At 50.8% G+C, this 25,424-nt stretch overlaps 1 protein-coding gene and 1 pseudogene across 1 annotated transcript; one reads left to right on the top strand and one right to left on the bottom strand.

Moving 5' to 3' along the window:
* Positions 1-5,046: 5,046 nt before the first annotated feature.
* Positions 5,047-6,729, bottom strand: SOWAHA (sosondowah ankyrin repeat domain family member A). Its single transcript, XM_075543112.1, has one exon. The coding sequence runs from the start codon at positions 6,727-6,729 to the stop codon at positions 5,047-5,049; it is 1,683 nt and encodes a 560-aa protein (XP_075399227.1).
* Positions 6,730-21,099: 14,370 nt separating this feature from the next.
* LOC142440993 (large ribosomal subunit protein uL24-like) lies at positions 21,100-21,581 on the top strand (annotated as a pseudogene).
* Positions 21,582-25,424: the final 3,843 nt, after the last annotated feature.

Below are 25,424 nucleotides of genomic sequence, written 5' to 3'. Positions count from 1 at the left end.
ACTTTGTCATTGTTTTTCTCCCTCTTGTTTTTGTTTTGTATGGTTTTGTGTATGTTAAATCCAGGATGGGCAAATCTAAGAGACAGTGACTGGCTCAATCCTTAGGGAGGTGGGGGGGGGGGACACGAGGAGATAACGACAGTCCCTACGAGAAAGAAAATGTTCTGAAATTGGTGGCAGTGCTGATGGCACAACTCTTCTGAATATGACCGAACGTGGACGTGTGTGGGATGTGAATGAGATCCCAACAATACTACTATAGAGAGCAAAAGCAAGCACTGCACCTGTGGATGGCACGCAGAGGACCAGAGGCTCCGCGACGCCATCGGCCAAGACCTCGCCAGCAGAGGGCACTCGGCTCCTTCGGCAAAGGCGTCTCCGCGCGCTGGGCAGTCCGGGACCTCGCGGGCGCGGGGCCCTGGTAGCGCGGGCCTGACGGCGGGAGCTGAGCCCCTTCCTGCCGTCGGAAAATCCTGGGGAAGATTGCAGGGAGGGCTCTCGTTGGAAAGCCGGTGGTTCACGTGTCGTGGACAGCTGGGGAGCAGCCGGGCCCAGGGGGCGCCTGAGCGCTCAGTGCTCCGGTTTGGAACGAAAAGTGACATGCTTCCTTCCCGCACCCCCTCTATGCTCCCTTCCCGCCCCCCTCCCCCCCCCCCCGGGTTCTGCGCCACCCGCACTCGCTGCCTCCCCGCCTGCGGACTTGCGCGCCCCCGCGCGGGGGCTCGGGCCGTTGCTGGGCAACAGACAGCCCCGCCGCCGCCGCCCGCCCGCGCAGCTCCCCCTAATATGGATGTAATTGGTGTACTTTTTACCTTCAGACTGTCAATTGGAAACGGAATAGGGAGGCAGTGGTGTGCGGGGCCGGGATGGGCGTGCAATCTGTCTGAACAGCCTGCTCGGCACAAGGCGTGCCTCCGCCCGCGCGGGCCCAGACCTCAGGGAGCCTCGCTGGAACACACTGCAGTGCCATTGGCTCACACGTGCATCCATGGGGCGCTCCGAGAGGAGGACAGCTAGGTCACAAGTGCTTGAGGACTGCAGAGAAAGGGACATTTGAGAGGCGGTTCATTGTTATAAAGGGATTCTCTCCATGACCTGCTGGGGCCAAGGGCTGACCTGGTTGTTTCTGAAATATAACTCATCACCCACTTCCCACTAAACCAAACACAGCCGCCCCGCCAGCACTACCCTCAAATCCACGGCCATCGAGTCCATCCGACACACCGACCCTATCTGTCTAGGCCCTGGACTTGAGGGTTTCAGAGGCACCATCTGCGCAGGAGCAGAAAGCCTTGGCTACCTTCCCCTTAGAGGTTTGAACCCACGACCTGTGGGTGAGTCGTACAATGCTTACCCTGAAACGCTATTTACCCCCTGAGAGGCAAGGTCTGGAGTGACAGCTCTTCTCCTTCTCCGTCTGTTTCTGTGTCTTTTGTGTCTCTCTGTCTCTCCTTTCTTTCCCTAGGGGCACGGCAGAGGTAGAAAGCTGTGTGGGGATCACTGCTGTTTATTGTTGGGTGCCACTGAGTGACCATAGTGACCCTGTGCACACAGAATGAACACTGGGCACTCTTTATGAAGCATTTTAAATGGCCAACTGATTTCTTCCAGAAAAAGGCCAAACGCTGGGGGGAGGGGGGCGATGAATCCCGGGTGAGCTGTGTAAGGGATACCCTCAGCCGTCCTCGTTTGAGTCCTGAACCCTAAAAGCCAAACGACATCATGACCCTATAGAACAGCCCCCTGTGGGTTTCCGACACTATAACTCTTTGCAGAGTAGAAAGCCTCATCCTTTTCCCTAGCGGCTGGTGATTTTGAACTCTTTACGGAAGCAGCAGGCCTCCTGTTCTCCTAGGGCAGGGGATGGTGGGTTTTGGTTTGCAGCTTAACGCTGAAACCACTGTGCCCCGGGGGCACCTTGAAGGTAGGGGTAGAGCTGCTGTAATACAGTGCGTTACAAAAGATATTATTATTTCTACCTTCGCTAAAGCGCTACCACATACAGAACATGGGATAGTTTCCCTTTTGTAAGAATACCCATTTTTTTTCTTCCCCTAGCAGAATCGATTGTTACTGAGATGCTGAGAAAATGGTGATCTTGTCAAGCAAACGCAGAAAACCAATGAATACTAATATTTTGGGTTCACAAAGAGCTTCACCTACTTACTCCCTGTGCCTTCCCATGGCCTTTTGGGTGGTCCTGCCAGTCTCGTGTCCCACAGAGAAGGGAGTTGGAGCTTGGTCAAAGCTCACATTGAGTCAAGGGCTGACATGAGACTAGCCTGCTTCCCTGTGACTGGACAGGACAGAGACTAGCTCCCGGATGCCATACTGACTCTGCCATTCACTAGCTGTGAGGCCTGGGCAGCTTCTCTAGGCTTCAGCTTCCTCCATGAGTGAGGATGCTCAGTGCTTATTGTATAGGGCTGTGGTCAATGTTGGAAAGCGTTTCAACTGTGCTTGCCACTTAACCAGCACAGGTTCTCTCTCTCTCTCTCTCTCTCTCTCTCTCTCTCTCTCTCTCTCTCTCTCTCTCTCTCTCTCTCTCTCTCTCTCTCTCTCTCTCTCTCTCAGAGACACACACACACACACACACACACACACACACACCTTATCCATAGCCTCGATCTCCTTTAAGAAAGGGAGATGTGTTCAGGAACAGTCTCCAGCTCCATTAAAGGAAATGTAAAACTTCATTTCAAAGCTTGCTATTGATGTGACTCATGCATTAACAATTAACTTCTCCCCATTAAAGAGGAGTCATTCTCTTCGAACTAGCGAATTGCGTAACCGGTTATTTGTGTTAGTTGTTGGGAATAGTGCACTCTTCTATAGGTTTACCTCCTGCTAGGCAATATGGGGGTCTTAAAGATTTTCCACATGTATACCAAACTCTATCAAACGGTAATTCCCTGCTGACTTGCCTTGCAGCTCAGAAAGTCCTAGCCTGCAAAGAAACCACAGTGCTTTCTACCACCTGCCTGTTGAGCCAGATGGTTTACTTCACGTGGAAAGCACCCCTTTATACACCAAGCTGTTTTGGGCAGTGCAGATAGCGCTCTTCTGCGTTAGGTGTGCAGTACACATTCGTTATCATTAATATTATTTTGCTGGTTTCAATTTTGTCTTCCTCGTGTTAGCTTGCACTTATGTCTGTGACCTCTGTCACCCTGTGTCCGTCAGGCCTCTCTTTTACCATGGAAAACCTCTACCACTTAATTCAGTCTTCTAGAGCTTCAATTACCCAGGTGGCTATAATTATTGCCTCTCACAGTTTTCCCACAGCCGTTGAAGAACTGATTTGCATTTTAAAATAATTTATGCAGGTTAGCTAGACATGCTAGGATTTCAGACAAGGAAGGTGGAAAAGGTCGGATCTGGGCCTACATTTTATCTCCGGTTTGTGGCTTCCTTATCTAATAGCCACCTTTACGTTACATAGAAGTCCAAACTCTGTTAGTAATAGAATGATTGAGAGGGACAGAGGATGAAGAGAAGTCGAAGAGCTTGAGGAGAAAAGAGAAACACCACAGCAAAGACGGCAGACTGTTTAAGAGAAGAACATCTTCGCATAGGCTGGAGCAAAGGGAGGACTGTTTATTTCAACGCTTAAGTCGGAGTATCCCATAAATGACTACCTTAAATAATTTCAAAGGCCCCACTTACATATGTGGAAGGGAGATTAAAAACAATACACCCAATGACTCTGGGTCACACAAAAATTATTCTATACTGACTTACACAATTCACAAAAGCAGAGAAAAATTGCACTCTGAGATTAAAAAAAAAGTTGGTTGAGCAAATAGATTCCCCATCTTTAAAGCAGAAAAAAAAAGTGCCACTAAAAAAATGACACCGTCCTGAACCTGGGAAATCTTGACAGCATCTACCAAATTTCTCAGCATGCGTTCAGCCGCCTGTCCGTGGCCGTGGAGCAAAGAGATCCTGCAATTGTTATTTTGGAATACGAAGTTGTTTGTTTTCAGAAAACTTTAAAGATCGTGCATTCTGTACTTTTCCTTTGTACAGAACTCCCAGATAGCATTGTTGCTCTTAATTGTACTGTGCACAGGTAACCAACCAGTTATGTTTCTGGTGGGATGTCATGCGACACTGCTCTCTTTGAAGGCTCCTGTCTGGCCATGAGAGACCCAGACCGGTTTGAGATGGGCAGATTCGGAAGCACGTCAAAGGTGCAAGTCACAAAGAACTCACAGTTGAGAAAAGTACATTGAAATCTTCGTGCTAAATCAAAAGAGGTACCCCCTGGGGCCCAACATGCATGTTTGCATTCCACTGTAGAGACAACCACAATTTAAAAAGCACTCGCTCCCAAGGTGTGCTTGTGTGCTAACATTTGGCGCTCACAGGGACAACCAACACGAGTTACATTCACAGCAGTCACAGCGGAGAGTCTGTGTTCAAGGCTCGCCAGAATCTCCATTGACTAAAAATGAGGTAGATACATTTTTAAGGGTTTTATTGGTTGTACGACTAATTTTCTTTCGACTTTGATATATATATATATATATATATTTTAAGTAGAATTCAAAAATACTTAGCAAAAGATCGAAAGTGTCTGAGCACTTGGTGTAAAAATGGAGAAAAATACGATTCAAAAGGTTAGATTTTGGAAAGTTGCTTTACCTCATTTTCACTCTTAAAACAGGATAAAAGCTTTGAATCACACCCTAAAGCAGACAAACAATCAGCTTCATCCAGTATTGTAAGAGACAGCTTTAGCCCTAGCTCCTGGACCAGCCAGATCAGCTGCCACCCCTTCATCTCAGACCCTAAATTTCAAGAATGCCCCAGAGATTTTGGAATGCCTTAGTGGGGCGGGGGTGGGTGGGTGGATCTCTCTGCAATCTCTAACCCTGGCTCTGGAGACAGGTCTGGCCTCAGACAGAAGCGTGGAGTCGATCGTGGCCCCCTTGGGTGAAAGAGGCTACCGACCGATGAAAACAGGATGGGCCAAGGTCGAGGGCATGTTTAAACGTACAGGCAGAGCCTGTTGGATCAACCAGGCTGTCTCTTCAGGGGCGGTCAGGTTGTGGGGGGCAGGCTGGGCACTAAGCCGGCGAATGGCCTCGGGGTGGTTCTCCGAGAGACTTCCGAGAAAGAGGGAAGGGCCCCTCGGATCTTGGTCTTTTTGCGTGAAACCATGGGCGACGCCAAGAACTTGCTGAAGGAACTGGACTTCTTGAGACCTCGAGCCAGGTCCTGGAACATCAAGTCATCGGCCAGGACGCCCAGAAACGCGCTGGTGGTGGAACTGAGGATGGTGGCGGCCACCTGCACCGGGCGCCGGGACGCAAAGCTGCCGCCACCGCCGAGGCCGTCGGGCTCGGTCGCGCCACGCGGGCTAGGGTCACCGAGTAGGCGGCGCAGGGGGTAGGAGGCCCCGGGCCGCAGGTACTGGTAGGCTCGCCGGCCGCTGTGGTCGCGCACGTGCACCTGCGCCCCCAGGTGAGCCACCAGCAGCACCGCCGCGTCCTCGTGGCCGTGCAGCACCGCCAGGTGAAGCGGCGTGTAGCCGCCGTGGGAGCGCGCATTCACGTCGACCGGGGCGCCGCCGCGCCGCGCGACTTCCACCAGCTGCAGAGCCATCTCCCGGTCGCCGCTCTTGGCGGCCCAGTGCAGGGCCGTGAAGCCGGAGATGAAGTCGCGCTTGGCTGCCAGGCTGCAGTCGCGCAGCAGCAGCCCGTGCAACTGGTGGGTCCAGCGGCCGCCGGCGGCGCGCACCAGCCACTCGTGCTCGGCCGGCTCCAGGGGCAGGGCGGGCGGCGGCGGCGCGGCGGGCACCTCCTCGGCGTCGGGGCTCAGCAGCCGCGCGTTTGGCCGGGACAGGCGCCTCAGGTGCGGGGAGCGAGTGGGGCCCAGGCCGGACTCCTCCACGGAGAGGCGGCGCAGCAGCAGCGGGGTGTCCCGCGGGCTGGGCTCCTCCGACTGCTGCCGGCGCAGGCCCTGCTCCTCGGCGCGCACCCGGAGCTCGGGGTTCGGCACGCGGCAGGGCGCCGGGTCGGGCACGTACCGCACCGGCAGCATGCAGGGCTTGGGCTGCGGCGCGCGCGGCGCGGGGGGCGGCGGTCCTTTGGGCCTCGCGGGCCCAGGCTCGGGCTCGGGCTCCGGGGTGCGGGACGTGGCTGCCGCCGGCTGTGCGGTCGATGGCGGGGTCACGTCTGCGGACAGGTCCTTGGAAGGGCCGACTGTCTCCGAGGCTGGAACGCGGGCGTCCGAGGGCTCCGGGACCCCGTGGGCGGAGCCTACGCCGCCCGGCGGGCCACTTGGCTGAGCCGGCTCCGGGACCCGAGCCCCGGGGGGACCCTGCGGCTCTGATGGGGGAGCTGGGTCCTCGGGTGGCTCCTCGGACTGTTGGGGCGGCGTCCAGCCCGGTGAGACGGGAGCGCGCTCGGACCGGTCAGCGGGCGCGCTGGGGGTGCCGGGCGGCCGCTGCGGTGCCCCGGGGGGCGGGGGCTTTTCCTTCAGCACCACGAACTTGACGCCGTCCAGGTCCTTCACCTCCGCCACGTCGTGGACCAACTGCGTGAAGCGGTCCCTGCGGGCCGCGCGGCCGCGCGGGTCGCCCGCGTCGAGCAGCGGCTTGAAGCGGCTCAGCAGCTCCGAGTTGCGCACCTGCCCGCCGCGCTCGCTCAGGAAGCCCAGCACCGCCGCCTGGCTCACCCCCGCCGCCGCTGCGGCTGCCGCTGCGGCTGCGGCCAGCGCCATGGCGGGCCCGGCGGGGACGCGAAGAAGCCCCTTCCTCTGGCCCTCGGTTCCGGGCTGCAGGGGCAGGGGGCCGCGCTCACCTGACCGTTCCGCCGCGAAGCTGGCTTGGCCAACGCCAGCCGGACGCCGGGCGAACGGCGCCAGGCACTGCGACGCGCCCCCCACCAGCGCCCTGGCGGGCCCCCAGCCTCCGGGGCTTGCTTTCTGCCCGTACGCGCACCCCAGCGGGCGCCGGGCTCCATCCCCCGCGCGCGCCCCTCTCCGGTCCAGGTGACCGTGGCCGCCGGCGCGCGGAGGGGCGGGGCGAGCGGCTCTCCTCCGCCCGCCTCTCGGGCGCAGCGCTGCGCGTCAGCGGGCTCCTGGTTGCTAGGTGGCAATGTTCCCCGGGGACGTCAGGGTAGGCCGGCCAGGCAGTGGTAGTCATCCCTTCAAGAAACGTTCACCTATTAAAACACATCAGGCGACGACTTGAAAGCAGCAATTTATTATTCGAAAACAGCACCTCTCACATTTCCGTGTGCTTCATACAGGGAAATTCGGCGTCAGGAGACTGACAGCAAACGCGGTTCCCTGCAATGGCGGTTTAGAAGAGACGATTAGCTATCGTCTCTCCTCATTCCAAAAGAATACATTTCCGTAGAATTTTGTGGGGGGAGCAGGAAGACGCAAAGTCGGGAAAAACGTCACTTGAAACTGCACGAATGGGAGAGCAAATGCTTTGAGAGTGATTAGGGCAGATGATGTATGGATGTGCTTTATACAATTGATGTATGTATATGTATGGATTGTGATAAGAGTTGTATGAGCCCCTAATAAAATGTAAAAAAAGAAAAAATGATTAGGGCAAAGAATGCACAGACGTGCTTTATACAATTGATGTATGTATATGCATGGATTGTGATAAGAGTTGTATGAGCCCCTAATAAAATGTTTTAAAAAAAAAAGAAACTGCACGAATGTTTATTTTGAAATATTTCCGCCGTTCATATGTGTAGACATGTTTATGAAAAGTTGAAATCATGCTGTATTTACAGTCTGTCACTTATTTGACTACGATTTATTGAACACTTACTATGGACATGAGGAATCTTGGTAGCCCAGCCGCTTAGCTGCTGGACTGCTCATGGAAAGCCGGGCCGTCTAAGTCATCCAGCGTCTCCAAAGACACACAGCCTGGAGGGATCCACACCCGCGAAGGAGACTGGAGGGCGCCTAACGACGATGACGATGTACCGGGACCGTGAGACTGTTAGAGAGTATCAGTGAGAAAACCAGACAGAAATCCCTGCCCTATCGAACTCAGAAAAGGCACACTGATGGTGCTTTTGGGTAAGCGTTGAACTATCCATCCTAAGATAGGAGGTTCAAACCCACCAGTCGCTGCGTTGGAGAAAGATGAGGTTGTCTACTCCCATAAATATTAACGGCCTGTGTGTGTGTGTGTGTGTGTGTGCGCGGCGCGCGCGCCTGCTTACTTTAAGATTGGAGGAGCAAGGTGAAGAGGAGAGAAATACAGCTAACGTGAAACTGTAGAGCAGTGGGTGCCAACCTTCCCAACGCCTCGGCCCTTAAATACAGCTCCTCATGCTGGGGTGACCCCGACCATCACATTGTTTTCATTGCTACCTCATCACTGTCATTTCGCTACTCCTGTGAATCGTCATGTAAATATCTGATAAGCAGGATGTATTTTCATTGTTACAAATTGAACATAACTAAAGCATAGTGATTAATCACAAAACAATACGTAATTATATATTGTGAAATATTTATTTCTTGTGAAATATTTATTTCTAATGACGAATAAATGAGATTTTGTCTTGAAGCATGGTGTAGCATGGGTAGCAGTCTTCACGCCGGTTATTCATTATGTGGGTGTATCTGCATATGGGCGGACCCACTTGGAGACAGATAGAGGAGCAGTGTCTCGGTTCCTAAGACCATCAGAAATATGTGTCTTAGGCGACCCTGTGAAAGGGTTGTTCATTGCTACCCACAGGTTGAGGACCGCTGTATATAATATGCAATGGGGGAAAAACAGCAGGTAAAGGAGATGAGGGACAGGTTGCAATTTTCAACCAGATACTTAAACAAGATCTCATTTTGAAGATGAAAAATTAAGTAAGGGGCTAGCCAGGGAAAAGGTGAGATCTGCGTCTTAGTTTACAAAAGCAATGCTGTAATAGATAGCCAGAAGAAGCACATTGCAGAAGTTAAGAGCGCAAGGCTCTGGGGTGGGAATTCTGCACTTGAATCTTGGCTCTACCTTGTCAAGACCATAGTAGTACCCATCTCACCACATCACCGTGAAGATCAAGTCAGACAATAAACCCAAAACAGATTAGTGCACGCCTCACAGTAATGTTGTTGACAAGATAGCTCTTATTATCACGAATACTCACCAAGCCAAGGAGGAACATCCGTAAAATGTGGAGGGTCTGCTTTCCCCAGTTCACTTTCCATCTCCAGCTCAATCTCTAGGATGCACACCTTTAAATTTCTCTCCCTCTCACGTTATATCCCGAGCATAGCTCCAACCACAATAACTAGTCTTCAAATAGGATTTCAATGGGTGCATCGAATAATTGTATTACTTGGTTTTCTATATTGCTCCCAATTTTTCATTTGGAGTGGTGCTGCTTATACCATAGATAAACACTAGACGTATTTCTTATTCATTCCTTAGGATTACCACACAAAACTAAAAACAACCCACCACCAACTCGTCGATTCTTTGAGGGACTGTCGGAGTAGGACTGCTCCGGAGTGCTTCCAAGGCTGGAAACCTTCCTGACAGCAGACTGCCACAGTGGGCTTCCTCAGAGCACCTGGTGGGTTTGAACCACTGACTCCTCTGTTAGCGACCAGGACACGTAACCACTGTGCCGCTGGGCTCAACCTCTGTAGGACACAATCCTGTAAGTAAAGTCACTGGGTCACAGGGAACCTCTTTTTTTTTTTCTTTCTCAAGACTCTTGAAACATATTGTTTAATTGCTTCCAGAAAAGTTCCAACGCCATGGAAGCTGCTCATCTTTTTCTCAATGGCAATAGTTTTCTGTTTTGTTTATTTCCTCTCCTAATTTGCCAATTTGAAAGTCATTTAAAAAAAACCCTAAATTGTATCTTACCCTAATTTACATTTGTTTTATTACTAGTGATGTTAAACTTTCCCTGTTCTACTAATTGTATATTTGGGTCTTACCTTCGGGGAATTAACCAGTGTATTTCTTCACCCATTTTAAAATGTTTCTTATTGGTTATAGCAATTCAACTCCTATTATATATATGTCCTAAATATTTCCCAGTTTTTCATTAAAAAACAACAACACATTTTCTGATAAGACTTTCATTTCTAGACCACTAGGTTTTAATTGTAAATATTAAAGCCTATTTTGCTGGAAAACGTGACTACAACATAAGAAGCTAGTCCTTGCATGTAAAAAAGAAGTTTTAGGATCACTTTACCCTGGAGTAGGAGCCTGGTGATGGCAGAGTGGACTACTCACTGAGCTCCTAGCCACCACAAGGTGAGTGGTTCGAACCACCAGCCACACCACTGGAGAATGATGAGCTGTCCACTCCCCAAAAGAGTTAAAGGCTCTCAAACCCAAGGGGGTAGTTGTGCCCTGTCCTATAAGTTTGCTATTAGTCAGAATCAACTCAATGGCAGTGCGTTTGGTTGGGTGTGTACCTTGTAGTATTATGCAACCTGTCTCAGAAAGAGAGCAATGCTCTTAGAAGAAGGTTTTGTGTGTTTAACAGGTGGCGATCCTGGAATGAACAATTATTTCTATCGAAATAAGCTCCTTCTTTCACGTCCAACATAAGAGTCACCCCAGTAAAGATTTCTGCTAGGGTCCCAGGTATGCTACTTTCCTCCCTGGCCTTCTGTCTATGACTTCATTAAGCAATGCCTTATTGCACATCTATGGGTGCAAAGCAATGAAGCAGGTGCTCTGGGGAGAAGATCCAACTTCCTTTTTGGAGCGTACCACCTAGTGGAGGAGAGGAACCCACACAATTAATTATCGGTATGTGACAGAGCAAAATGAAATGAATGCTGCAGGTGCTTCCCTTAGGCCTCCTTTCAACCTGCAACCAGAGTTGAACCTGGTAGTTGAGAGGCAGATGGATTTGAAGGACTGTTGCCCTGGTGGGCTGTGGGACCTGGTGAGCAAAGGTTGGCAAGGGGGGCCTGGCAGGCTGGATTCAGAGTTAAGGAATCAGCATGGTCTGGCGTGTTTGCAGGAGCTCTGGTGATGGTTTGAGGTGGGCTGCTAACATCAAGGTCGGCAGCTGGAAGTACCTGCTGTTCCTCGGGAGGAAAGATGAGGCTTTCTACTCCTGTAAAGAGTTACAGTCTTGGAAACTCGCACGGACAGTTCCACCCTGTCCTCTGGGGTCATTATGAGTCGGAATGGACTTGGTGGAAGTGAGTAGGTTTGCAGTTGAAGTAGGTGTCAGGGATACATAAGCAGAGACTGCTGGAAAAGTCATCTGAGGCCATGAGTTCTTGGTCATGAGCTGAGGTCATGTACAGTTGATTCTGAATCATTGCCAACCCTATGTACAACAGAACGAAACACTGCCTGGTCCTGTTTCCTTCTCGCAATTGCTGTGGCTGAGCCCATTGCTGGAGCCTCTGGATCAGTCCATCTCATTGAGGGCCTTCCTCTTTTTCATTGCCCTCTACTTCACCAAACATGCTTAAAAAAAAAGAATCGTTTCTGGTTCTTCCTGATATAACATCCAAAGTACCTGAAATGAAGACTCCATCCTCAAGGCTAAGGAGCATTCTGGTTGTGCATCTTCCAAGATGGATTTGTTTGTTCTTCTGACAATTCGTGGTACTTTCTTCTTTAAAAAAAATCATTTTATTGGGGGCTCACACAACTCTTATCACAATCCATCTATCCATCCATTGTGTCAAGCGCATTTGTACATTCATTGCCATCATCATTCTCAAAACATTTGCTTTCTACTTGAGCCCTTGGTATCAGCTCCTCATTTTTCCCCTCCCCACCATGGTTCCATATTCTTCACCAGCACCATACAGACTTCAAGGGCACTGAGTTGTCTCCGGTTTTCCTCATCGACTGTCCAGCTTTCACAAGTATATGAGTTTATCACATGATCCAGGTTAGGCGAATCCTAGTCTTCAAAGGGACGTCTTGACTCTTCAGCACTTTAGAGAGGTCTTGCACAGGAGAGTTGCTCAGCGAATATACCATTTCTTTGTGCATCGATTGTAGAACCGAGCAAATGAAATCCTTGGCGACTTCTAGTTCCTCCCTGTTTATCTTGGTCATGAATGGAGGACTTGAAATGACACTTTGAATTTTGGCCCATTTGCAGTAGTGTCCATTGCCAATTTTGTTTCTTTCCAAGCAGCTTTGATTACTTTCTGATGATAAAAATGATGATGGTGATTTCCCAGATCTCTATATTTCCAAAATACTTAAAAGAAGAAATCATATGTAAGGGAATCACTCTTAAGATTTTTGGAGTTACTCTCTCAGGAGTTTCCTAGATTCTTCCATAGCTGTATAAAAACAAGCAAACCCATTGCTTGTCAAGTTGATTCTGATGCACAGTGATCTTATAGGACAGAGTAAAATAACCCCACAGAGCTTCCCAGACTGGAATCTCTAGTGAAGTAGACTGCCATCATTTTTTTTTTTTAGCACTCTTCCATGAGGTGATTGGTGGGTTTGAACTGCCAACCTTTTGGATAGCAACTGAGCACTTAACCACTGCTGCCACCAGGCCCCTGTCCATCCTGGAGATCCATTGTTATCTATTCAGCTGTGATGCACAGCAATCCTTTCTAGGGAGTCCGAGGCTCTAAATATTCTATTCTGGGATAGAGAGCCTCTTCTTTCTCCCACAGACGAGTTGGTGAGTTTGAGGCCCTGACCCTGCTGTTAGGAGTCCAACATTCATCGAGTGTGCCACCAACAACTCCACAGACCCCATATTCACCACCAGCGAAACAGCTCTCTGCAGATAGTTAGACTACACTCTGTTTTATAACCCATCGCGCGACCAATGCTGGTGTGGGGCTGTGGGGAGGAGGGGACCCTGGGGAGGCGATGGCAGGGTCCCTGGAGAGATGGCAAGGGCTGACTCAAGACAGTGGTGGATACATAAGATGTTTGCAGTATATTATGGGCTTTACATTTATAAGTCATATTCTCTTTGTTGTGATTTTCATTTCAATAACTAGTTTTTATATTTTATTTTCTGAAGCTTTTCAGGGCAACATGCCTGGATCTCTTCAAGAGTCCTTTCCATGTCCCCCTAGGTAGCAGAGAAGCCATGGACATGAAATTGCCCCTCTCCATTAAAGTGCACTGATACAGGTGGCAGGAACTCCTCTGGACTGTGACCACTAAGACGGACAGGGGGTCACCTACTGAGGGAATGTGAAGTGCCAGTACAAGTCAAGTCTATTGCCAGTGCCTCACAGGCTTCTGCGCTGACCTCCAAGAGGAAACATGCCGGGGTCACCGGGAATCATTGCCGGAGCCCAAACTTGAACCACAGATGCCTGATGCCACAGTCTCTTCTCATCTGCTTGCCACGTAATATGCAAAGTTAGGTCCCCAATTATTTTCTGTTGGTGTTCTGAGTGGTTAATAAGGAAAGGAAGAAAAAACCTAGCTTAACTCTTCCTGGTTGTGCACGGGACACACTCCGCTCCAGCAGCACCGCGATGGGTGTCTGGTTGGAGCAAACCCTCGGGCAAGGATGTCAGGGCCACCCACTTCCTCAGGCGGCTTTTCAGTTCACTGGTGGCCTGCTGCCAATGAGGCCATGGCATCAATTCTTCTTGTGACCCAGGCGTTTGCCTGTCAACACGAGGGAAAAACAAACACAAAAGTTTTATTGATAGCCAGAGTCCAATTCTGTAATATGTCTCAAACACATGACAACGCCCTAAGAAGCCCAGTCTTTTCTCCATATCTTGACTTTACGGACAGCCCTGTGTGTTTTAAAAAGCCACATTATTAAATAAGTACATTTTAAAAAGTCAAACCCTGCAAAATTGGATCTATACTAACAGCAGCAAGAACCACAACAAGCTTGTGGCCATCCTGTTGATTCTGATCCAGGGCGATCGTTGGGAAAGCGGGTCTCCAGGCATTTCTTCCGAGGTGTGAGTCCGAAGTGCTCACCTTTCAGTTAGCAGTCCAGCCCTTAACCATCTATGTATGCCACCCCGTGACTGCCGATGCCTGTCCCTCTCTGGACGCTACACCTGGGCCCCAGAGAGCATGACGTGGAGCTTTGTATTGCTAACTGCCTCTCCAGTATCACAGCAGCTCGGGCTGTGAATCAGCCCCTTCGCCTGGGCATGGTGTACCTCTGTCTCCTGTCCCCTGGCTAAGCCCATTGCTGGTAGAGCAGCGTGTCTGCAGCCCCAGCATGACTCCAAGGGGACAGGCTGGCCCAGCAGGGGCTGTCAACGGACTTTGCCCTGATATCAAGCTTTTTGAAGTCAGGATCTCCCTGCACAAAGCATGTCTTGTTCTTACTTACTAGCCCAGAGGAAACCAGAGGGCCACCTTCCTCATGCTTGGTGGCTTGTTGAGCCCATTTCTTTCAGAGGTCAGAGAGACTTTCTTTATGTCTAAATTTGAATGACAACTGTCAGATCCTTTGTCTCTGTTGAAAGCTGAGTTTTTCGTGTCTGTGGCCTGTTTGTCACTCACACTGCTTCCCTGCTTCCTCAGACTGCTAGACACGGGAAACAGTTTGGGGTCAAGTGCCCCCCGCCCCGACCCCCGCAGGGAATCCATTCCGACTCACAGGGTATCTGAGATGGTAAATATTTCTGGGCATGGACAGCCTCGTGTTCCTGACCACAGACCTCCCTGGATCTCTTGGCGTCTCCGCATGTCAAGAACTAGGCGTTTGGCCATGGAGAGAGAGCTCTATTTCTGGGACCTTTCTGAATGCAAACGTAGAGTGGCCTCCTCAGATGTTGGCAGAATGGACACAAGCGTGACCCCGGCATGTACTGTCAGAGTGCATGGCTTCAATTCCAGACTGAACGCCGGAGCAAGACCAAGGAGCAAGCATACAGGCCGAGAGGCAGAGCCAGAGGGGCTGGCCAGGAGAGACAGCTCTGCTCGGCCACCCACTCTCAGACACACACCACGAGGCTGCCGGGGCCCCGCAGAGGAGCTGTGGGGGCTGCCGCCTGGCTGCTTACACTTGGCACCCTGTTCCTTCCTCTCGCCTTCCTGCTCCAGTCTAACTCTCTTGAGCAAAGATGATAGAATTTCCCAGGCAGAATAATCCTTTCTTTTTCCACTGGAAAATTTGGGCAAAATGTCACAATGTCCTAGTGTTCAGCAAGCTCAACATACTGGGCCTTAGAAACTTTCCAGAGCAAGACAATAAGACCACAGTCTGCGGAGAGCCCTCTGTGTGGTGGTGGCAGCGAGGACGAAAACAATCGCGGTCATGTTGCTGCTTGGGACTGGGTCTGGGCGCTGCTGCTGCTTCCCGGTGGTTTCTCACTCTTCAGCCAGAGCATGTGTATGTTTGTCTCCTAAAGGAGAGAACAGTTGTCAGCTCCGAGGTCACAAATCCCGTGTCACTTTCTGACCAGGGGGTGAAGAGGAAACGGTAGGTGTATCTGAATTTTGCTGGAACGGAAATTATTGGGAAATCAACACCCTGGAAGGCGAATGGCCTCACAGGCCATTCAAGTCCCAGGATTCAGGTGGTCCAAGGCTCTGAAAAGATGCCCAGGCCTGGGGTGGGGAGGGAAGGGATCAAGTGGAAAGCAAATGTTTTGAGAATGATGATGGCAACAAATGTGCAAATGTGCGTAACACAATGGATGTATGTGTGAATTGTGATAAGAGTTGTATGAGCCGCCCAATTAAATGATTAAATAAACCCAAACAAAAATGGCCCATGCCTGTCTCAATGAAAATCCTTGGCAGTGGCTGCAAGTTGGAGGTCAAATGCGGGGATCAAGAATTCCCTTACAGTGAAAGCATCCGAAGTGCCCATTGATGGCTGTGTGCATAGACAAGTCAAGGGGCACACCCAATGGAACACTATCCAATCCATGGTCAAGACCAACGATGAACCCGGGAAACATCTCACAACATGGGTGACGTGCAGGGCACAAGGCTGAGTCACATCAAGTCAATCACAGAGGGACACATAGTGCAGGAGACCACTGGTCTGAGAAGTCAAGAAAAGGTTTATACACAGCAAGAAACATTCTTCGATGGTTACCACGGGTGACAGGAGGAGAGGGCAGACCACTAGCTCGAGAGTAGACAAGTACTAGGTTGGGTAAAGGGGAGGTCAGCACAGCACGACCAATGTCAAGGCAGGCTCCTGGGAAATGCGCAAGGACAAAAGGCAGCAATGGTAAATGCTATTGATGACATACACAATTCTACAGACAGGACACGGACATACAAGTGGAAACAGATGTACGTAAGCTGAGTAAGCGTGGGATGACGCGAGGCAGGACACCCGTGAGTAAATCTAGGTTCAACAGGGGATCCTTCTACACGCATATTTGTGTGTGCCGCACGTGTATCAGCCAGGTACAGTAGAACCTTTAGGGGACAGAGCTGCCCAAACTACTCAGCCGTAACCAGACACCTTGAGGGACTGGCTCACTGTAAGACCACAGTGCAGTGGGCATGAAGGCATCGAGGTTGACTGGCAGAACCTACTCCACATGGACAGTAGGCTACCTGCAAATGGCCACCGATGATGTCACTATCGGTCCCCTCCAGTCAGGAGCAAAGAGGAAGGAAGAAGCCCAAAGACTCAAGGAAACAATTAATTCAGAGGATGAGCGGACTACTCGGGCCACAGCCTCCACCAGACTGAGACAGGCCAGAAGAACCAAAGGGTGCCCGGCTCTGCTCAAGATCACAGCAGGTCCAGGACAGAGTGGGAGCACGATGTGGGACCGGATTCAAAATCATCAAAAGGACCAGGTCTGGTGGCCTGATAGAGACCGGTGGAGCCCCGAAGACGGTTGCCCCTCAGACACTTTTCCAACCTGGAACTGAACCCAGTCCAGCCAACCAATAGCCAGGCCTCCAAAGTGAACAATAACAGCCATGAGGAAACTGCTTCCCAGAACAATGGGCTATCGGAGGCCCAAGGGCAGCATTGGCCCAAGGACAAAGTTCAGAAGGCAGAAAGGGGCAGCAAAGTGGGCAAATGGGAACGGGGAGCCAGGGCGGGAGGAGGGGGGGGGGTGACAGTACACTGAAGAGATTGCAGTTCATGCCAGGAAAGAGAATGCACATCAATTATCGAATGGGAAACTAATTCACCATGTAAACGTTTATCCAAAGCAAAATACAAAGTAAAAAAATCTCTCTGCAACATAAAAATATGCAGACTCCGTTTCAGGCTCCTTGTTGAAGAGGCAGTTCATGTGATGAGCTGGCCGGTAACAGAGGCCTCTGTGAGCGCTTGGGAAAGGCAATTCCTATTGGTTGATTTGCTGGACTCCTTGTTCCCGTCTCCTCAATTACCCATGGTAGACTTCCGCTTTCTTCCCTCTGTCCTTCCCCAGCACCGCACCCCACCCTTCCACAGGCATGTCTGCTAATCTCTACCAAGCTGATCAAGGGATAAACAAAGGGAACTTCTTATTTCCCCAAACCAAACCAAACGGTAAAACCCGATTCTGTTTAGTCAACTCTGACTCCTGGTGACTGATCACCCCATGTCCATCTGAAGAGGACGTGTGTGTGTGTGTGTGTGTATGTGTAAACAACTTCCAAACGCTCTGCCACGCAGTTGGTACCGACTCGCAGAGACCGTACAGTTTCCACCGCTTCTAGGAGAGGAACATACAAAGACTGTGAAGTGATAGCGCCTGTTCTCTAACCGCCAACAGTCTGGCGGGGAAGAGACCCGGAGCAGAGATCGTGGGAGGCGATGTCCAGGCCTAGAATTGAGGTGTGCGAGCACGCTGGGCTGTCTGGAGGAAGGAGAGTCGAACGCTTTCTGTGCAGACAGGACCTCTGAGCTGCAGGGACCCTGCTGGCTGGGACGGAGAGAAAAGCATCCCCACAGAGGTGACAGCACAAGCAGAGCGTTTGGTGTGCTTGCAGGACAGCAGGAAGCTCAGTGTGACCAGACACAGAGATGACGGTGGGGGTGGGGTGGGGCTAGTGGCCACAGTAAAAGGTGGAGGGGGTGGTTGGGACTAGACTGGTAAGAACCTGGTTTCTCTCTGACGATGCACATTGAACGTGCCCAAGCCGACCTGATGATCTCCTTTCCTAACCTTCATTAAAGGGCTATCACCTACTGAGCTGGCAGAGACCTGGGAACCAGGCTTGACTTCCTCACCCGCTTTACCACCTTCTGCATCCACCCATCCAGCTCTCTCCATCCGTGTTGCACAGGCCGGGACACCATCAGCACCAGATCGGACACATGCAGGGTCTCCCCATCCCAGCTGTTCTGCTCCAGTCTGTTCTCTATGGGGAGCTCTAATTGTATCACTCAGCCACCAGTTTAAAACTGTAAACTTGAAAATGGCTTGTGAGGATGTAGCTTTAATGTCGCTCTTTGATGTAGCTTCTGATCAAGGAAGCACGTGCTCAGAAGGGCTTACAGTGGGAAGTCTTCTTCCCACAGGAAACCTCTTTTGGTTGTACCTGGATGGTTTCCTCCTGTTAGAGGTTGAGTTATGTGTGCCCAAAAGATAGAAGTTCAAGTTCTAAGACTCTCTACCCGTGAATGTGAACTTATTGGAACCCTACTCCAATGTGATACCAAAGGCAAGAGAGAGGAAGGAGAATTTCTCACTGTCTCCCTTGTCGAAAAGGCCATACCCCAAGGAGGCGTCATCAGCCCACTGTGACCTGATGGATAGCTTGGGTTCCATGCCTGCACTTTCATACAAATCCAAGTTGACACAAAATATAACCACCACAGTCTCCCTTTCTATCCCAAGACTACTCTCAGTTCCTCTGCGTGTCTGTTCACAACCTCCAAAACTTGACTTCAGCCTGAATTTCCTCCCCCATCAATCTTGAACACCAGATTCTGATTTACCACTTTACAAGTATGTATATATGCAAATATATATAAATATATACATATATTACAAATATTGTTAGGTAGCTTAGCCTAGGGAAGTGGGAAGTCCATTTACGCATGCCCAGGAGAGCCAGCAAAGGACAAAAGCTGGATTTTCCCATGGGTGGGCCCAGATGGGCGTTACACCTGGAGCAGCCCACCTGGGCCGGGTGATTGCAATTCAGCCAATGGGATCGACCTGGGGTCGTTCGCCACACCTCCCCTGGGAACCCTTAAAAGGCAGGGACCAGAAGGGAGAGGGTCTCTTGGGCTCTTGGGCTTGTCTTGCTTGGTGGTCTGGTGGTCTTCGTGGGAGGAGAGAGATCCTTGCGTGTCCCGGAGCAGTCTCTGCCAGGCCGCATGGTCAAAGGAATCCTATGGGTGCCGCGTAAAACCTGATGCTTCTTTGAACTTTCATTAAATTCACTTGGATCACGAGCCCGGCTTCGGCGTGAAATCTTTCTCGCGTGGAGCTAAGGACCGAGGCTGAGATTTAGGCCGGAGAGAGAAACCTAACAATATCTCTATATATACTTGTTTAAAGTTGCATTACTTTTGTGTGATTGAATCACACAGTTTACATTTGTGTGATGTAACTCTTAATTCCATGAGTCCCTTCACTTCTTTTCTTTCCCGCAATTTATTTGTTGACTGTAACACTTTTCGTTAGTGGTGTTTTGGTCTTGGAATGTTGCTCACAGTCTGGATTTTGCTAGTTGTATTCTTGTTGTGACATTTGGCTTAGGTCCTTTACCAGCTGCCCTCTGGTGAGTCGGTGTGTAGAGTCTTGATCAGATTCAGGTTTGATTGCTGCCTGTGGTGGGGGTCGAGGGGCACAGGGATCCTCTTGGGTGGTATCGGGTACTTCTAGGAAGAGGTGCATGGTGCCTTTGTCTGTCTTCTGTGTTATGCGTGACCGAGGTCGGTTACTTTTATTAGAGTACAAAACAATGATAATCTAACTCTATCTCTCTTCTGCTTATTAGCTAGAAGACTTTCATATTGGAGACATTTCCCCTCATCTAGAATTTGAATTACCCTTAGGCTCCTGTGGGAGAGATAGGATATGTTTTTTTATCCCTTCCCCTTATTTACCATTATTCAAGATAACGAGTCCCTTGTGATAGGAAGTCAACAGTGCTGCTCTTTGCTGAGAGAGGAAAGATTAGAGCGGGGCAGAGTGCAAGTTGTGTTTTGAACAAAGTGAATCTGCCATGTTGAGAAGCAAAGTCACTTGGGAGGCACAAATGAGGTCTGGAGCTGCAGAGAGCTGCCGGGGCTGGAGATGGGGCGCCACTGCTTCCAGGGTGGGGGTGAGTTCTTCTAGGACAAAAGTGTAGCAAGAGGAGGAAGACCCAGCGGAGCCCTGAGGAGTGTCAGCCCCAAGGGCCATGGAGGACCGATCTTGCCAGAGGAGCAGAAGGGAATGACAGAGAGCAGGGCGGGCGTGAGTCAGGAAAGCAGTTCAAGAACCAGGAACTAGGGAAGTGGTTAGATTGTGGCTCAGCCCTAGCTGCGGTGAGGAAGAAGTGTATGTGCTGGCAAGGGGCAAAGTCCAGGATACTTACCAAACTAACCAAGCAACTCATTCCTTCAACCAGGCTTTATTGAGGCGTCCCCGCAGTGCCAGGCACTATATTCCTTGGCGAGCAAAGCCAGCCCTAAGCCCCTCTTTTCATGGGGCTCAAATTGCACTGGCAGAGAGTCACAACAAATAAGATAAGTAAAGGACATGGCAGGCTGGAAGGTGGCGAGTGATAAGGAGGGGTGGGCGGGGAAGCCATGAGGAGGGACATGAAATGGCGGGAGGGTTGAACTTTCATAGCGGGTGCCCAGGAAGGCCTCATTGAGAAGCCTGTTGAGAAAACCTGACAAGAGGTGAGGAGGAAGCAAACCACACAGGCCTCTGGGGGCCGTGCATGCCAGGTGGGCGAGGGGTGGACCGAAGAGGCTCAAGGGACAGCATGGGAGTCCAGGGCGGCTGAGAGGCGAGGGGGAGAGCAGGGCTCGCACTGGGCTCAGCCACGCGGGCATGGTGAGGACGCGGGCTTTGGAGCGGAGGGGTGTGAGCGCCATTGCACGGCAGTGAGAGTAATCTGACTGGCAGGTCACCAGCGCACTCATAGCCAGCAGGAGCACTGATGTTTTGAAGACCAAGACAGGAGAGGTCTGTGGTCCTTGCTACTGTTTGTTGCCCAGTCAACGTGAGGGCCCAATGTGCAAGAGTTACCTGGCCCTCCCTTTTGGGGCCATCGCTGAAGGAGTAGCTGCCAAAATGAAGTTGAATCCCTTTGTGATTTCGGACCGAAGCAAAAACCGGAAAAGGCATTTCAATGCCCCTTCCCACGTTCGCAGGAAGATTATGTCTTCCCCGCTTTCCAAGGAACTTAGACAGAAATACAATGTTCGGTCCATGCCTATCCGCAAGGATGATGAAGTTCAGGTTGTGCGAGGACACTACAAAGGTCAACAGATTGGCAAAGTGGTCCAGGTTTACCGGAAGAAGTACGTCATCTACATTGAGCGGGTGCAGCGAGAGATAAGGCTAACGGCACCACTGTCCATGTGGGCATTCACCCCAGCAAGGTGGTGATTACAAGGTTAAAACTGGACAAAGACCGCAAAAAGATCCTGGAGCAGAAAGCCAAATCTCGCCCAGTCGGAAAGGAAAAGGGCAAATACAAGGAAGAATCACTTGAGAAGATGCAAGAGTGAAATATCTTGTACACAGCTTCCATTAAAAGCAGCACATTTGAAAAAAAAAAAGAGTTACCTGGCCCTGTGCCATCTTCACACGCATGGATGCGCTCGCACCGACGCCTGGAGGCCCGTCTCCCAATTGCTAGAAGTAGATCACTAGATGTTTCCTCTAGTCTGTCTTAGTCCAGAAGTTCCACTGAAACTGTCCCCCAGGGGTGGTGACCCCGCTGCTGTTTGCAACACTGGCGGCATAGCTTCCAACACCTGAGCAGCCCACAAGCCACCCAGTGTGGCAAACTGACAGTCGGGCGGTGGAGGTAAAGCACAGAAAGAGAACATCCAGAAGTCAGAAGCGCCTCCCAACAAGACAAACACTTCCACAGCCCAGACACGGAGCACAAACCCACAGCAGGCAGAGACTCAGGCCACAAGCCTAGCAGCGCAGGCAGGCTCGGAGTCCAGCTGCAGCAGAGGCAGCCAGGTTCCGCTCCTGGTAGGTGACCAGGACTGAAAACATTCCCACAGCTGGGGGCCGAGAACCGGGCCCACTGAAAGGACCTGGGTGGTGGGAGCTTGTAGAATAAGGTGGATGGTTTCCTAGGTTTGTTTAAAAGACGAATAAATAAGCGGACACTCTGAACGTGTGGGGATTCTCCCTGGGATTACTCATGGCCTGACATCTGGAAACGTGCACATCCACCTGGGAGTGGAGTGGGAGCCGGGGAAGTGGTTTCCGCTCTCTCTTTCTTATGTGCTTCTGATATAGCTGGCTCTTTTTATCAGCGAATATGTATACAGTATTACAGAGAAAATGACAAGAGCCGCGTGCCGCTGGGGCGCGAGGAGGATCTGAATTGGGAAGAAGCCACGGGGTTAGGCCATTGCAGGGCACTGGTGGCTTTGGCCAAGCAGCTGCCTCGGAGAGAGGGGGCAGGCGACAAAAGACAGACGGACGAAGGTGCACAGTGCATTGGAGAGTGCTCTACTCTTTGAAGAGGCTGGGCAGGAAAGGGTAGAAGGAGCGAGAAGACAGGGACATGAGAGAGGCATGGGGTCAACCCAAGGCTGTTTAGATGGAGGGACCCTGAGGATGTTGGCCTGATAGGAGGGTCCGCGATGGAGGAGAGAGAGTCGGCGGAGTTAAGGTGTGGAGAAGGGAGGATCTGTGTGTGTGTGTGTGTGTGTGTGTTCACACGTGCATGCGCGGTGTGGTGGTGAGTGAGGGGTGCCCTGGCAGAGTTGGGGCGCTTCCTCCTTGGAGCCCGGTGAGGAGGGGGTCCATCAGTACTGAGGGGCTGCAGTGGGTTGAAGGTCATGGTCTCAGCTGGCCCATGCCAAGCAGCTTCCTGAGTTTAGGCTGTTTGCCTAGCTGGGCTTCTCCAACTTCCTGACTCTACGGCTGAGGGCAAGACCCAAGCTGGTCTGTCCCCAGGGCCCCCACGGGACTGCTGGCCCACTGACTGGCTGCTCATCTCCTTGCTGCTGCGCAGAGGTCAGGCACCACCGGAGTGCGGAGGGGGCGCTGGTGCTGGGGAAGTCCTTTGTGGAGCAGGTGTGCTGAGGACCAGGGAGGGCCGAGCAGGTGGCCGGAGTTCAGCGGCCGGCCGGCCAGCCGTGCAGGCAGCCTCAGATGAATGCTGTGGGCAGCAGGTTTTTCTGTCCTGCAACTCATGGCAGCTGGGAGCATGTGGAGAAAGCAGATGGGTTTTTTTTTGTAACATGAGTTGACCTGCTGTCTTTCTCTCAGTGGGGGCCTGGAGGAGTTAATGTAACTCCCCAAGGCCCTGGCTCCCTTCCTGGAGAGTGTCTCCGCCTGGGGTGGGCTCATCTTTTCTGTGCGAATCTGCAGCTGACCAGAGCAAATGAGCATGCGACCCTCAGCCTGATTGTCTGCCTCCCTCTCTCTCTCCCTCTCTTTTCTCCCTCCTTCCTCTCTCCCTCTCTTTTCTCCCTCCTTCCTCTCACCCTCGGGGCTCCCTAGCAGTGTTTGGTAGCCCTGCCAAGGCATTTCCTGACTTGCTTGTCTGAGTACCACCAGGGGTGCCTAGGCTGGGGGTGAGGGTCTGTCGGGGCAGAGCACAAGCTTCCACAGAACAGCTGCTTGGTTTGAACCATTGACCTTGTGGTTAACAGCCCAATGTCTTAACTCACAGAACCACCAGGCCCTAAAAGGCTATGGTGAGTACATTTGGGTCCAAGATCCCATAAAAGGATCCTGATCAAAGTGGGAAACGTGTAGAACAAAATTTCACTTTCTCCAGAATTCCAGACTTTCTAGAATCATGGAGGTATGGATGAACCCCGAAACTATTGTCCCGAGACAATCTTTAAACCTGAAGCCAAAAATATTGCATGAAGTCTTCTTAAGATAAGAATGGTTTAGCTCATTTGTTAAAACAGTCTATAGGGACTCAATTGAGAGCCAGCATAGACACCCCAGGAGTAAAAGGGGAGAATGGCGGCACCGCTCAAAGAATGCAGTCACTGTCACAAAATGCTACATGTAGACCCTGTTGACTTGGCGTATCGTTTGCTGTGTATATTCTCCCCAACACGAAATAAATACACAGAGAACTAGAGAAAGGGAGAAAAAGACGCGAATTTTCCGACTAGAAATGCCATCCCCATTCCTAAGATCATCCAGATAATCTAGACCTCTTCAGGAATGGAGTTATTACCGCAGCTGAAAACAGGTCAGTACCATCCAACTCTGCACCATCAGAATAATACCCCTGGTGGTGTTGTGGTTACTCATTGGGCTAATAACCATAAGGTCAGCAGTTCGAAACCACTAGCCACTCCTCAGGAAAGTGAGGCTTTGTATTTCTGTCATGAGTTACAGTCTCAGAAACCCACAGGGGCAGTTCTACCCTGTCCTATAGGGTTGCTATGAGTTGGAATAGATTCGATGGCAGTGAGAAAACATTGATAGACTAATGTATATATGTGTTAATGTTGTTAAGTACCATCAAAGTGGTGCCCACTCATGCGTCCGTCTATACAACAGAATGAAACATTGCCTGGTCCTGCACCATCCTTACAATTGTTGTATTTGAACCCATTGTTGCAGTCGCCACACTAATCCATCTTGTTGCGGGTCTTCCTCTTTTCTTTTTCCCTGCTCCTGTATTTACCAAGCACGATGTTCTTTTCCCAGGACTGGTCTCTCCTGATAACAGGTTCAAAGTGGCGGGACCCAGCCTCAGCATCCTTGTTTCTAAGGAGCATTCTGATGGTGCTTCATCCAGAGCAGTTGTGTGGTTCCTTTGGCAGTCCACGGTAGTTTCAGTGTTCTTCTCCAGCACTGTAATTCAAATGCATCGATTCTGCTAAAGTCTTCCTTATTCAGTGTCCAACTTTCACGTGCATATTTGGCCATGAAAACACCATGGTTTGGGTCAGGTGCACTTTAGTCCTTAAAGTGACATCCTTGCTCTTCACCACTTTGAAGAGGTCTGTGCAGCAGATCTGATGTGGCATTTGCTCTCTTGACTGCTGCTTCCATGAGCGTGGATTGTGGACCTGAGCAAGATGAAATCCTTGACTGACAACTTTGATGTTTTTCTCCATTTATCATGATGTTACCTACTGGTCCAGTTGTGAGGATTTTGGTTTTGTTTACATGGAGTTGCAATCCATATTGAAGGCAGCAGTTCTTGATTTTTATCAGCTAGTATTTTAAGTCTTCCTGTATTTCAGCAAGTTGTGTCATCTGCCTAGGGCAGGTTGTCATGGCTCTTCCAAGTCTTATGCTGTGTTTTTCTCATATTGCCTGGCTTCTGTTTGTTCAAGGAGCCCTGGCGGTACAGTGGTTATGCATTGTCTGTTAACTGCAAGGTCAGCGGTTCAAAATTGCCACCCGCACCAAGGGAGAAAAATAAGGGACTTTCTACTCCCATT

The sequence above is a fragment of the Tenrec ecaudatus genome, chromosome 2, assembly GCF_050624435.1.
Source record: "Tenrec ecaudatus isolate mTenEca1 chromosome 2, mTenEca1.hap1, whole genome shotgun sequence".
Classification (NCBI taxonomy): Eukaryota; Metazoa; Chordata; class Mammalia; order Afrosoricida; family Tenrecidae; genus Tenrec; species Tenrec ecaudatus.
The sequence above is the reverse complement of the archived record's forward strand: the minus strand, read 5'-3'. Positions and strand labels throughout refer to the sequence as shown.